This window comes from Neolamprologus multifasciatus, chromosome 12 (assembly GCF_963576455.1).
Source record: "Neolamprologus multifasciatus chromosome 12, fNeoMul1.2, whole genome shotgun sequence".
NCBI lineage: Eukaryota > Metazoa > Chordata > Actinopteri > Cichliformes > Cichlidae > Neolamprologus > Neolamprologus multifasciatus.
In genome coordinates this window covers 1,752,912-1,767,018 of record NC_140450.1, presented here as the reverse complement: position 1 = coordinate 1,767,018, position 14,107 = coordinate 1,752,912, and the positions used below count along the sequence as shown (strand labels likewise).

The 14,107-nt window shown below is 49.8% G+C and overlaps 1 protein-coding gene across 2 annotated transcripts in view; it reads right to left on the bottom strand.

Annotated features, from left to right (window-relative positions):
* Positions 1 to 14,107, bottom strand: part of dapk1 (death-associated protein kinase 1) — a 77,621-nt gene that overhangs the window by 17,826 nt on the left and 45,688 nt on the right. For both annotated transcript variants that reach the window (XM_085179947.1, XM_085179946.1), the window contains 10 exons: positions 13,860 to 13,905; positions 13,687 to 13,776; positions 12,857 to 12,949; positions 11,110 to 11,229; positions 7,313 to 7,411; positions 6,005 to 6,103; positions 4,222 to 4,320; positions 3,932 to 4,129; positions 3,579 to 3,776; positions 1,409 to 1,507 (listed from right to left, as the gene is read on the bottom strand). In XM_085179947.1, coding sequence (XP_085036073.1) covers positions 1,409 to 1,507; positions 3,579 to 3,776; positions 3,932 to 4,129; positions 4,222 to 4,320; positions 6,005 to 6,103; positions 7,313 to 7,411; positions 11,110 to 11,229; positions 12,857 to 12,949; positions 13,687 to 13,776; positions 13,860 to 13,905 — 1,141 coding nt within the window. The remainder of the gene's footprint in view (positions 1 to 1,408; positions 1,508 to 3,578; positions 3,777 to 3,931; positions 4,130 to 4,221; positions 4,321 to 6,004; positions 6,104 to 7,312; positions 7,412 to 11,109; positions 11,230 to 12,856; positions 12,950 to 13,686; positions 13,777 to 13,859; positions 13,906 to 14,107) is intronic.

The following is a 14,107-nucleotide window of genomic DNA, read 5'->3' as shown; positions in this document are numbered from 1 at the left end:
GGCTGAAAACATCTGAACCACTGAGGTCATGTTGGGAGCTCTGGCAGGAGAAGCAGGGAGGCGCCCGTGATGGAGGCGCCGACCCTGACGTGCGCTCCAGGTTTGCTGAAGGTCTCTTTGAGTCCAGTTCTTGTACCGAACATTTGACACGAGTGTTTTTGTTCGTTACACTTCAAACGATCAAAATTAACATTTACATAAATGAAATTTTAGCTCGTGACGTAACTCTTTCAACAAAGTTTGATTTATAAAATCACAATAACAGTTGATAACAACTTGGATCCTGGACGCGGCTCAGGTGACGTCATCTCCTGGCCTTCGGCGTGGAGAAGCATCAGCTCAGAGCGCTGAGCTTTGAACGAGGAATAAAAATCCTTTTAGATCTAAAATGATTGGACATGAACTCCCACTTATCCGTGAAGTCAAACCCACTCAGGGCTGAATGTGGAGCCTGCTCCATTTGATCCCGAGCGCTTGGATAAAAGCTCTCAGCTGCTGAAGCCTTTAACGCCTCACCTGCCGCGCCGACTCGGCACAAACGTCTCTGTGCAGGCACGAAATCCACGCTTGAATTCACTCGTCTTAAATATCTCATCTGCACAATAACGAAGCCGTTTCTCCTGCTCACTTTCTTCTGCCTTCTACAGCAAACAGCTGAAAAACAGGAGTCTTGCTGCACAACCTCCTGAATAAAGCTAAGCGCTCGTAATGACCCCACAGACGTAAACTACAGGAAACGTCTTTGGAAATTAAACAGTCTTGAAGTTATGCTCACAGGTTTTTACTTCTTGGACTTTCAAAGAGAAATTTTAAAGCCCCCAAACATGTTAATAACTAATGTTTAAAATCCTCAGCAGCTCTTAAACTGCCAGCTGGGATTTAAATATTCTAATAAGAGTTTAAGAGCTGAGACTGTGAGGTGAGTGGACGGGACACTGCAAGGAAACGTATCAGGGTGCAAGAGGTCGAAAGAACTTCAGTAACATGAAGAAAGAGGAAACATGGAGAAGGTTTCGCCTCTGAGAGGATGAGATTATTAAAAAACAAACAGGTGGTGCAGCTGAGGCGGGCGGAGACGAGGGCGGAGACGAGGGCGGAGACGAGGGCGGAGGTGAGAAGAATTTCAGTTTTACTGAGAATTTGTGAGCAGCGACGTCGTCTGCAGCCCAAGCAGAAAATGAACAATCTCCATGCAAACGATACCTGAACAAGCACGGGACGACGTTTCTATTTACATACTATATGAGGCGTGTCGGCGTGGACACGCCCCCACCGCACTCGAGTCACAGATCGCAGCAGCTTCACGTGTGAACACAGCGTGTGACCAAAGGGCTGCACTGGGTTTGTCAGAGTCACGATGATGGTGCTGCTACACCCGCCCGAGCGGTAAAACAGAGAGGTGCCTTACGTTGGTGACGGCGTCGATGTTCGCTCCGGCCAGGCAGAGATGGCGGACGACCTCGAGGCTCCCGTTGTTCGCCGCCAGGTGGAGCGGAGTTCTGCCGGACTGTGACGCACAGAGAGAGAGAAAGCAGCTTTCAGCAAACGACACTTACAGGTTATTGTTAATAACTGATGTTGCCGAGCAGATATGAGGCAGAAATGCTCGAATAAGGATTCCTGAAAACGCCAAAACCTTCTGAGCGCGCTCAGTTTAAATGTTGAGGCAGAAGCGTTTTTAAGAAGCTCACATTCAAACACCACCAATCTGTGTGATGTCATACACAGCAGATGGTTTTCTCAGGTACACATCTCTCTATGAGAAGCCCCGCCCACTTCCTGTTAATGAGGAGCAGCCAATCAGAAGAAAGCTGGCACAAATAAAACGTGGCTCTCTTTAACCTGCCGTCACTGTGGAGGGAAAAGAGTGACACAAACACTGAAATCAACATTTATCACATTTCCTAAACAAACACCAAACGGCGTTTCCCCCTCTCGCCTCGCGCTAACTCGGCCTAATTAAGCGCGCGGTCGTGCCTCGGCGGGCTGATCGGCTGCTCGCTGTTCCCGCTGCGTCGCTCGGCCTGAAGAATAAAACTGCTGATTAGAGTAGGAACACAGCGCCCTGAAAACAACGCTAATTACTGTAAACACCATATAATTGCCATCAATTTCATACGACAATATCTGGTAAATCAGAACAGCTCGATGTTGATGTCGTACAGTCAAAGCTTTGGGATCAGAGCTCAGTGACGGAGGCATTTCAGTCCGTTCTCCTTTGCAGCAGTTTGAAAGAACAAAGAACATCCACCATGTTTTTGTTATGCTGCAAACTGAGCTGGAGTTTCAATCCCAGCCTCTGATTTCTCTGCTTGGTGTCTGCAGCTGACAGCAAAGAGTCAGCGGCCTGTGATTCGCTGCTTCACTCGAGCTTAAAAGAAACAAGCTGCAGCTGAAACTAATGCATAAACCACGACGTCTCTGGCAGCGCTGTCTGCTCCCGATGCACATCACCTCCCTGTGCGACGCTGAAAACAGGTTTCTGCAGAAAAAGCCGAGAAAAGCTTCCCCGTCGCAGAATCTATTTAAATGTACGGTGTCGAAATAGAAAGTAGAATCAGCGCAGACAGAAACGTGGGAGACGAGAGGACGGGAGCTTTAGAGGTGTGTGAGGAGGACGGGAGATATGAGGAGAAAGACGATTTTAAAATATGTCAGCAGAAAGCAGCACGTACGTCTGTAAACCCTACACTGGTATATTCTACTTCCTGTGTTTTTATCCCTGTGATTCGGCCTCATTTAGCTCAGCTGCAAAGCAAAGATCTAAAACACTCATTTAAACTCGTCTGATTCTTCTTGAGCTACATTTGCTCTGCAGCAGCTCTCAGTTCAAACTCCTTCACCTATGAGATAGTTTCCTCTCATTGGCTGTTCCTCACAAACCGAACAGCAGGTGGGTGGAGCTCTGTGCTCACACAACTGAGGCGACCATATTAGTCTGTGAGAGCAGGTCTGACTCACAGCTGAGCTGATGGGGAGCATGAGAGGTTTGATTTAAAGAAGTCTTCTTCATGAGGAAGATTACTTCATGGATCTTACTTCCTGCAGAGCGTCAAGCTGAGTGCTTTGGTTAGCTGTCGTTTACTTCTGCTGTGACAGATAGTGATGCAAAACACGCTACAGTCCATCTACAGCACAATCGCTGCAGGTTCAACAGAGTGCAGGGTGAAAGGCTGCAGCGCCGAGGCTGCAGCGCCGAGGCTGCTAGCTCAACCACTCAGGTGCTGTTGGTCACGCAGAGTGTTTTATAAGACAAAGACACGTTTGGCCTGACTCATCAACACATCACATAACAGCAGCATCGCTGAGCTGCGCTGAAGTAGACGTGCTTGCAGATTATGTAAGAGGAGAGTAAAACAGAAAGCGTGTTCATGCTAATGACATCAGGACGGCTCCCGCAGGCGAGGACTGAAAAATAAAAACCCCACACATTAACATCATATGAGGGAGGGGGCGGAGCGCAGAGTTAGGAGGAGGTCCTTCACCTCCACCTTCGCTCTCAGGAGGACAGCTGTGTCGGTCCGGGAACGCCTCAGGGAGCGTCTCCGGGCCGTCTGGGGGGAAATGCTTGCACTCACCTTGTTGGGGAGGTCGAGGCTGGCCTTAGCATTGCAGATCGCCATGACGACGGGCAGGTTTCCATCCTTGCAGGCGATGTGGAGCGGCGTGTTTCCGTGGCGGTCCTGCTGATCCACTTGGCAGCGGTGTCTGAGGAGGCAGCGGACCACCTCCACCTGACAGCGACGCACAGCCAGGTGGAGAGCTGTGTGTCCTTCCTGGAGACACAAACACAGACTGGTCAGTGTCTGTGACCAGAAGGTCATTCAACGAGGCCGTGACGTCAGCCTCAGCGTGCTGTGAGACCTGTTAGTCGCACAAAAACATGAAAAGTAAAAGTAAAATGTGCCAAAATAAATCCGACTCTGGTCACCTTGTCGCTGGTTTCCAGCTCGGCTCCGTGCTCCACCAGGCACTCCACGATGTCCACGAAGCCGCGGGCAGAGGCCGTCAGCAGCGGGCTCTCCCCCTCGCGGTTCTTGGCGTCCACGTGGCAGCCTGCCTGACACAGAGCTCGGGCTACCGGAGAGTAGCCGTGCCAGGCGGCGCAGTGCAGCGGCGTCTCCTGCTCCTGCAGACAGAAACGTGGAACAAAGATAAAACCCCGCGGCCCTCCAACAACCCCCCGGTTATTATCCCGATACTGTCGCTGCGCTCGCTCACCCTGTCCGTCAGGTCCGGGTTGGCTCGGATGCTGCACAGGTAGCTCACCACATCCACGTTGCCATAGCGAGCAGCCACGTGTAGCGCCGTCTCGCCGGACTGGAGGTGATCAACAGCCAATATATTAATAACAAAGCAGCAGATTAAACGAGCAGTGAGCTATAAATGATACAAGTGTGTCATAAAAGTCAAACAAAAGAACAAAACAAGCGACTGTGTGTCTGTCGCTCACCCACACGTGACGTCTGACACGTCTGTGACACGTCTGTGACACGTCTGTGACACGTCTGTGACACGTCTGTGACACGTCTGTGACACGTCGGACAGTTCAGATAAAAACGGTTCCTATGAAATCTCTCCTATGAAAAGTAAAAGTATGAACGCAGTGACAGAGACGAAGCTTTGCTGGTGTCCGGAGGATTCCCTGGAAAAATGGAGAACCTTCCTTTCAGCTTCGGGAAGTGAAATGTTTATTATTCCAGGCGCTGGTTGATTGCACGAGCTGCTAAACGGTGATGAGAGACGATTGACACGCGTGCAAAGTTTCTCTTGCATGACAAAAACAATGAAAGACTGGAGGAGACGACACGCGGCACAGCCTCTGTTTCCATCTTCACCTGAGAGCAGCGACCGAAAGAACAAGCAGCGGGACAGAGCTTCCTCAGAGGGCGGTCCTCCATCACCCTTAGAGACGGGTGAGAGCTCCACATCAGTGTCCCCCAGAGGAGCAGGGGGAGGTAGCCACCTCTGTGATCCTGACACCATAAGTGGGAATGCTGTCTCCAGTTTAGATTTTGTAGTTTGGTCAAACATCCCAGATTTTCCGTATAGTAGCCAAAACGTCCAGTTGATGTTAACACAACACAGTGCCAAATGTTTGCACTGCACGCACAGACCACGCACAGACCACGCACACCAAGCGTGGACGCTGTGGATGTTGACTCTGACTTCAGATTCTTCTGTTTTCGTTAAAAACTGACCCACCAGTTTCAGACTTGGGGCTGGCAGTCAGCGTAAACGCTCGTTAGCGAGACGACGTGTTTACGTGTTACTTAGAGACCGAGTCACTCTGAAAAAAAAAACCCTCAAAGAGCGGTTTAATTTGGCGAATTACATAAAAACCGCCGCAGATTCACCTTGTTGTGATAAAGCTGAGAGGTCCTTCGGCTTCTCTGTTCTCACAGCAATTATCGAGTTCCACACAAACGCCTCGGCTTGTGATTTGGGGTTTATTGCGTAATAAAGAAAGATGAAACTTTAACGACGCCTGGACGGCAGCTGGATAGTAATCAGCAGAGCGCAGATTAGGCTCCGCCTCAGCGTTCGCAGACAGGAAAGGACACCTCGTGAAGACCGGAGAGACGGGAAAACGCTTCTGGGATTTTGGACGCCCAGGAAAGCTCTGTGATGGAGGCCACACTAGCATCGGAAGCGCACACACACACACACACACACACACACACACACACACACACACACACACACACACACACACACACAAATCCCATCTCTCCCTGCAAGGCCTGTTTCCATAGCAACAGCAAATAAGCTGATAAAATGCCAGAGTAACTGGTTTTCTCCACAGGTGTGTAAATGTGTGTGTGTGTGTGTGTGTGTGTGTGTGTGTGTTTCTGGGCATTTCAAAGTGATGCCTCTCGAGGGGTTTGTGGGCAGGAGGCAGTGAGTAACTGCTGACAGATAACAGAGGATGATGAGTAGTAGTAAGTGTGTGTTTTTCCATGTGAGTGTGAGACGTGCAGAGAGGAAGGACCTGCTTTGCTACCTTATCTTGCACATCCAGCGGGCATTTCTTGTCATGGAGGAACCTCAGGGTCTCCACGTGGCCGTGTCTCGCCGCGTAGTAGATGGCGTTGGCTCCGCTCTGAGGGTTGGAGAGAGAACAGCGTTGCAGGATTTATCCCTGACCTTTAGTAAAGAGTCTGCAGCCACACGATAGGAGAATACTGCGGCGTGCTCTTTAACACGGGATCGTTCTGAGGATGAGCTCGGATGTTGAAGCTGTGGTTTCTAACCGGAGGAACGTGTCTGAGATCAAAACACGTTCTTCCATCGTTTCTTTATAAATTCATGACGTCTCTATATGAATCTCCTGAACTCGCTGCACTGATGAAACGTTTATTTAATGGCAGCCTGATGCTGTAGGTCAGTCTGTGCAGCATTAACCTGATTTCACGTGTGGCACTGAAATCAAAGGCAACGAGATCGCTGCGTCCAGAGTTCAGACCCTGCTGTGGGTCGGCAGCTCCAGACGTCTCTTATTTTCTAACATCTTGGAAAACAAGGACGTTCCTGCAGCTCGGTGTAAGCACAGCGTGACTGCACGATGAAGGAAGTTTGTCAGGGAGAAGCTGCTGCGGATGTTCAGCTGCTCACAGAGAACCTCCAGGAGCTGTCGGCTATCGGGAAACGATTTCAGGCTCTGCTAAAGTCTTCCTCGTCTCTAACGCTTCACTGATGAAGATGCAGCTGTGACAAAGAGATGTAGCAGCGGCACAAGTTTTGTGTTTGATGCACTTTGTTGGTTCTGAACAATCTTAAGCAACTTCATAAGTTTCAAAGAAATAAACCGACGTCAGCTGTCACGTGTGGGCTCTGCCTGCAGGGCTAAACTCAACCCTCACGTCTACATTAGCTGCTGATTTTTCTAAAGAAGAAGAAGAAGAAATCTCACACTTTTTCTTATTTCAAATTAAAATGTGTTTATAAGATATGATATAAAACCTCTGAGGCAACAGCATCAGTGCACGCAGAGCAAGGACGAACCGACGATCAGAGCAAAGTCCATCCCAGCATTACGCACTGCGCATGAAACAGCCAATCAGCAAAGAGGAGCGGCTCTGATCACTCGACTGTGTTTGATATTTGTTTTTACCATTCCTGTCATTACACAGGCCCAAACATTCACCTTCATTATGCAACGTTGAAGCAGGTTTGTTCTCTGAAATATTGATTTTGTGATATTTGATTTTTTTAAAAAGTTTGCTGTTAGCATCTGAAGCTGTCCTGGTTCACAGCAGGGTCAAAGGTCAGCTGTTATGCGTCTTACAGCTCCTTCGTGCACGGCTCTTACCTTGTCGTGGGCCCGGATCTCGGCTCCTTTCCTCATCAGGACCTCGATGATCTGAATGTTTCCACAGCCGGCTGCGATCAGCAGGGGAGGAGTCCCGTGCTGCAAAACACACACACGCGTGTTACGCTTCCTGTTTATGTGTGAACGCTGCGTCTTTCATTTGTGCGGTAAAGCTCAATCTGACAGCGTGTAGTTACACAGACAACGTGGCGAGGAAGTAAACGAGACTGAGCCGACGAGTCTGTCAGTTACCGCCTCGACCTCTGGTTGTTCATCCTCCTCCTCATTTCTTTCTATTTTCTTACACTTCACTGAGTTTAACGGCTTCTCGTCCTCTCGCCCGTCAGCTGTCAGCAAACAGCGTCTCTTCCCATCGAAGCCGAATGGAGATGAGACCGTAGTTAAGTCCTGACATGTACCCGACCATCAGGCTGCGCGGTGTAGAAACTGACTGATAGCACTAAAAACAAGCGTGTTTTAGTTTCTAGCTGTGTAATCAGGCCCAGCTGTGCTCTGATTTATAAAAACACATAAAACGCTGGACGTGAACTCCTCCCTAACACGCTGCACCACGAGCACATCCTCCATCCACTGATGTTCTTTAATGAAGACGTGATGATGCTTCACAATAACACTTCAAACCTGCAGATTTCACCTGTTTACACTGCAAAGGTCTGCAGGTGGCAGGTGAGCCTGGACGTGACTGTGGGACCAACTGTGGGAACACGTTCTGTGGGAACACGTTCTGTGGGAACATGCTCTGTGGGAACATACTCTGTGGGAACATGCTCTGTGGGAACACGCTCTGTGGAAACACGCTCTGTGGGAACTTGCTCTGTGGGAACATGCTCTGTGGGAACTTGCTCTGTGGGAACATGTTCTGTGGAAACACGCTCTGTGGAAACACGCTCTGTGGGAACACGTTCTGTGGGAACACGCTCTGTGGGAACATGCTCTGTGGGAACTTGCTCTGTGGGAACATGTTCTGTGGAAACACGCTCTGTGGGAACACGTTCTGTGGGAACATGCTCTGTGGGAACACGCTCTGTGGGAACACGCTCTGTGGAAACACGCTCTGTGGGAACATGCTCTGTGGGAACATGTTCTGTGGAAACACGCTCTGTGGGAACACGTTCTGTGGGAACATGCTCTGTGGGAACACGCTCTGTGGGAACACGCTCTGTGGAAACACGCTCTGTGGGAACATGCTCTGTGGGAACATGCTCTGTGGGAACATGCTCTGTGGGAACACGCTCTGTGGAAACACGCTCTGTGGGAACATGCTCTGTGGGAACACGCTCTGTGGGAACATGTTCTGTGGAAACACGCTCTGTGGAAACACGCTCTGTGGGAACACGCTCTGTGGGAACACGCTCTGTGGGAACATGTTCTGTGGAAACACGCTCTGTGGGAACACGTTCTGTGGGAACATGCTCTGTGGGAACACGCTCTGTGGGAACACGCTCTGTGGAAACACGCTCTGTGGGAACATGCTCTGTGGGAACACGCTCTGTGGGAACACGCTCTGTGGGAACACGCTCTGTGGGAACATGTTCTGTGGAAACACGCTCTGTGGGAACACGTTCTGTGGGAACATGCTCTGTGGGAACACGCTCTGTGGGAACACGCTCTGTGGGAACATGCTCTGTGGGAACACGCTCTGTGGAAACACGCTCTGTGGGAACATGCTCTGTGGGAACATGCTCTGTGGAAACACGCTCTGTGGGAACATGTTCTGTGGGAACATGCTCTGTGGGAACACGCTCTGTGGGAACTGTGGGAACATGTTCTGTGGGAACTTGCTCTGTGGGAACACGCTCTGTGGGAACATGCTCTGTGGGAACACGCTCTGTGGGAACTGTGGGAACATGTTCTGTGGGAACATGCTCTGTGGGAACATGCTCTGTGGGAACACGCTCTGTGGGAACATGCTCTGTGGGAACATGCTCTGTGGGAACATGCTCTGTGGGAACACGCTCTGTGGGAACATGTTCTGTGGGAACATGCTCTGTGGGAACACGCTCTGTGGGAACTGTGGGAACATGTTCTGTGGGAACTTGCTCTGTGGGAACATGCTCTGTGGGAACATGCTCTGTGGGAACACGCTCTGTGGGAACATGCTCTGTGGGAACATGCTCTGTGGGAACATGCTCTGTGGAAACACGCTCTGTGGGAACATGCTCTGTGGAACTTGCTCTGTGGGAACACGCTCTGTGGGAACACGCTCTGTGGGAACATGCTCTGTGGGAACACGCTCTGTGGGAACATGCTCTGTGGGAACTGTGGGAACATGTTCTGTGGGAACATGCTCTGTGGAACTTGCTCTGTGGGAACACGCTCTGTGGGAACACGCTCTGTGGGAACTTGCTCTGTGGGAACTGTGGGAACATGTTCTGTGGGAACTTGCTCTGTGGGAACACGCTCTGTGGGAACACGCTCTGTGGGAACATGCTCTGTGGGAACTGTGGGAACATGTTCTGTGGGAACTTGCTCTGTGGGAACACGCTCTGTGGGAACACGCTCTGTGGGAACATGTTCTGTGGAAACACGCTCTGTGGGAACTTGCTCTGTGGGAACTTGCTCTGTGGGAACACGCTCTGTGGGAACACGCTCTGTGGGAACACGTTCTGTGGGAACTGTGGAAACATGTTCCCACAGAGCGTGTTCCCACAGTTCCCACAGAACGTGTTCCCACAGAGCGTGTTCCCACAGAACACGCTCTGTGGGAACACGTTCTGTGGGAACACGCTCTGTGGGAACACGCTCTGTGGAACTTGCTCTGTGGGAACACGCTCTGTGGAAACATCAGTGTTTAAAACGTCAGGCTGGATTTTTCCTGTTTTTCTTCTGTTGTGTTTGGAGGACGGGACGACCTGGTTTCTGGGATGCTGGCAGCTTTAAATAAACATGGAAAAGACACAAAGATTTTTATGGAGATCTTTGAGATGATTCAAGCTTTCAATTTATTTTTAAATCAACTTTTAATCTGTGATGATTTTGTAGGCGTTGGGGGTTTGTTGGATCAGCGGTTAATAAAGTCGAGGGGTGCTTGTGTCAGGGACTTTATATTCCTGGATGCATATTTCACTTTGCTACGTTTTGCCTCGGATGTGAAAGCAGGATTCCCGTCCACACAGTGTGGAGCACAGATCAGACATGTAACTCTGACAGCCAATCAGCTCTCTGCGTTGAGTGGAGCTGGATCAAACATCATCACAAACATCATTATGCAACATGAGGCTGCACAACAACTGAATAATTTCTCAAATTATTTGCATGATTCATCTGAATCTGGAGCACAGCGGTGCAATCCAGCCCACTGTGAGACGTACGTGCAGTGGAATAACTGACATGTTCAGTTTTTAATAAAAGCTGCTCGAAATGCTCGAAAAGGGAAAATTATTCCCTGATTTTCACAATTTCTTTGGATCATGAAGAATAAAAATGATTTTTAATTATAAAAATTGTAAATGTGACGGTTTTATCTGTTTGAATGGTTACTTTGTTAAATGTGAACGTTTAAAGAAACGCTGCTCACGCTCGTGTCTGACCTGCTCGAGTTTTCCAACCTAACCTAACATAACTCCGAGTCTTCACCTGGTCCCAGCTCAGCGTCTAAAACTCAGAGACTTCTCAGAGAAAGGTGGAGGCAGCACACCCACAGCTCCACACACTCGGGGTGGCGCCTGCTTCACTTTGATGTATTCAGCTTTGAATAAAGACACTGACAGAGGTGCTTCTGTGTCACTGCTTCTGATTGGTTCAGCAGGGACGAGCTGAGCGTGTCTGTGCGTCACCTTGTTGGGCTGGTTCACGTCGTAGTTGTTCAGCGAGCCGAGGAGATGCTGCAGACCCGGCACGTTGTCGTCATTTATGGCGTGGATGATGGCCTTCATCACAAAGGAGTCTTCCTCGTCCTAAACAGGCGAGAAACACGGTTAAAGACATTTAATCCTCTGGACGACCTAAACCAAGAGTCCAGCGACTCTGTCAGCGACACGTGACCCGGTCACCTTCAGCCAGAGTCGGCCGTGCAGCGCGGGAACCGGCCGTGCCGCCTCACTGCACAAAGAGACGACGATGAGCGAGGCGGGGAGGCGAGGAGGCAGCGAGAGAGCGAGGCTGATGTGGCGTTTGCTCAGCCAAGCTCGACTCTTTGGCCGCATTCCTCAACATAACCTCCCTGCTGGGCGAGCCGTGACTAAAGCACCTCGGAGAGCTGCAAACGGCACAAACACGTACGAGCAGCGAGGCGCCTGCTGGGAGCTCCACGCCGACCTCGTTCGCACACACGTGAAAAAACACTGCAGACCTCCGGCTCTCGTTGTGACCCCCAAAATACAGAGAAATGATTTAATAACTGCAGTCAGAAGAAGCGGCCTTCTGACTGCGACGGTAACCACACTCATCCATTTATTCATCGAGCGGTGATGCGAGCAGACGCTCAGCAACAACGAGGTCTCATCACATCAAGTTCTGCTTCATAAGTTCAAATGTTTTTATCTAAACTGCAGAACAAATACCTGAATGTGAGATCAAAAAAACAAGAACGACAACAATCAAAAGGTTCATTTAAGGAAGAAACATCTTCAGTGAAAACCAAAACAGTCTGCAGGAGCAGGAATAATGAGCTATCTGAACTCCCGGAGCTGAACTCGGTAACATGAGCTGAACACATGTAAACACTGCAGCGTCTGTGAGAAACTTAATTATTCACAAAGCCGCCCCAGCAGGCCGGGCTGCTCTCACAGGCCTGCACGAACACTGGTAAGGTAAGTCACTAAACCTGCCTGGAAGTCTCCATCAGAGAGCTTGTGTTTGTTACCCTGAACCACAGGGGGCGCTGTGACCTCACCGTGCCCAGTCCTACCTGTCAGGTCACCTGTGAGGGGAGGAAGCTGCTGTGCTTTGATGACGTAACAGGGTCGGCCTTGGCTGCTCACAGAAGCTGCAGTGTTTACATCTGTGCAGCTTATCGGTGTCGACTGGAAACGGAGACGCTAACAACGTAAAAGCCTCCGTGAGTCCGAACAAGCCGACTCATCATTCACCGCACACAGTCAGACGCACGCCGGAGCACACACACATGTTGGGTATTCATGACTTGTGGGGACATCTCACTGACATAATGCTTCCCCTGGACCCTAACCATGAAAAATGAATTCCTAAACCTCACCATAACCAAAGTGTAACTAACACTGAAACCACACTTTGAATCTCAAATTGGTCTCCATGGGGGCTGACGGCCCCACAAGTACAGTAAACCTTCAGTTTTTGGTCCCAACAAAGACATAAACACACACACACTTCTACAAACATGCAGCAGGAATGAGGAAAAGATGGTTTTCTGCAGTCTGTCAGGCACAAATACCTGAGCTGTAACTGAACATTCAGTCAAACTGAAAGCGTCTCTGCTGTTACTCAGTTACTCTGATTCTTGGCTGGAGGTACGGGACTGACTTCAGAGCTGGAACAAACTGCAAATCCAGTCGGTGCATGAAGCTGAATGCATGTATGTGTGAGGTGTGAGGCCCCGCGTCTTACCAGCGTGTCGTCGCTGCGGGCCACGCTGATGTTGCTCCGGGACAGGAAGGAGCGGGACAGGCGGTTACATAAGGAGATGAGTCGGACCGATTGCTGGAAGAGACAAACAGAGAAGACACGAGGTCGGTGAATGTGCAGGAGCAGAACAAGCTCACGTCACGTCACGTTAAGGATCCTCGCCGACAGGCAGGAGAGCGATTTTCTGCTCTGGTTCTTTGCTCCGATTCCTCCCTCGTAACCTGCTGACCTGCACGCGGAGCGACGTGACCTCACACGTCTGCAAATGTTCGAGCTTCACGTCGATGTTACAGATTATATTTGTATTTATTGACACACATATAAAGATCAATAAACACTCAATGATTTTGTCCAATTAATAAGATTCATTTATTAAAACGAGTTTTCTTTGTGTCGCTGCAGTTTTTTATTCTTCCCTTGGAGACGAGCTGCGTTTAATGTTTGTGTGTTTTGGAGGTTTTTTTGTATCAAACATAAATAAAAAAGTCAGATGAAGGTCGCTGCAAAGCCAGGAGCTGCTGTGAGTCACCAAACAGAAACATGGCGACAGCACCGCCGCAGCGCCGCAGGTTCAAACACCGCTGCGTCGTGTTGGCTGGGAGCGTCGCTGGGTCAGCTGTGACGAACCGAAGCCGACACGCTGTAAAGTGCCGGCGGTGAATCTGATGGCTGCGGCGATCAGCAGTGACAGCGAAGCACCAATGAGGAGACTTTGTAGCAAGAAGCTTTCAGAGTGCATCATGGGAAATGTATTTTATTGCTCCTGAAGCTCCAGCGTGAGCGTAGAAACCAGTGAGATGGAAAACTCTCACCTTCCACTTTCTTCTGGCTGCAAACTTCTTGAACTTCTCCATGTTGACGGCCGACTCCTTCCTGCTCAGAGCCTGCTGAGTGTCCTTTGGCTGATTAGAGGAAACAAAACCAGACAAATGTTAAAGTTAGAAAAGCTCAGACGACAACATCCAGACGCTGACATCAGTCCCACCTTGATCCAGGGGTGCTGCAGGCTGTCCTGGATGGTCATTCGCTTTCTGTGGACAGAAAAGGAAACTCGATGATTTTCAGTTGCTGCGGTTCAGCTTCACCGTCTTTTTCTTTGTGCATTAATGCTGATTATTATTATTATTTTCTGTTTTACAAAGGAAACAAACATCCAGGAGCTCGTGGTGGAAATTCAATAAAGGATTGCTGCACCGACAAATCGCCCCGACACGCAGCGAATCATGTTACAGG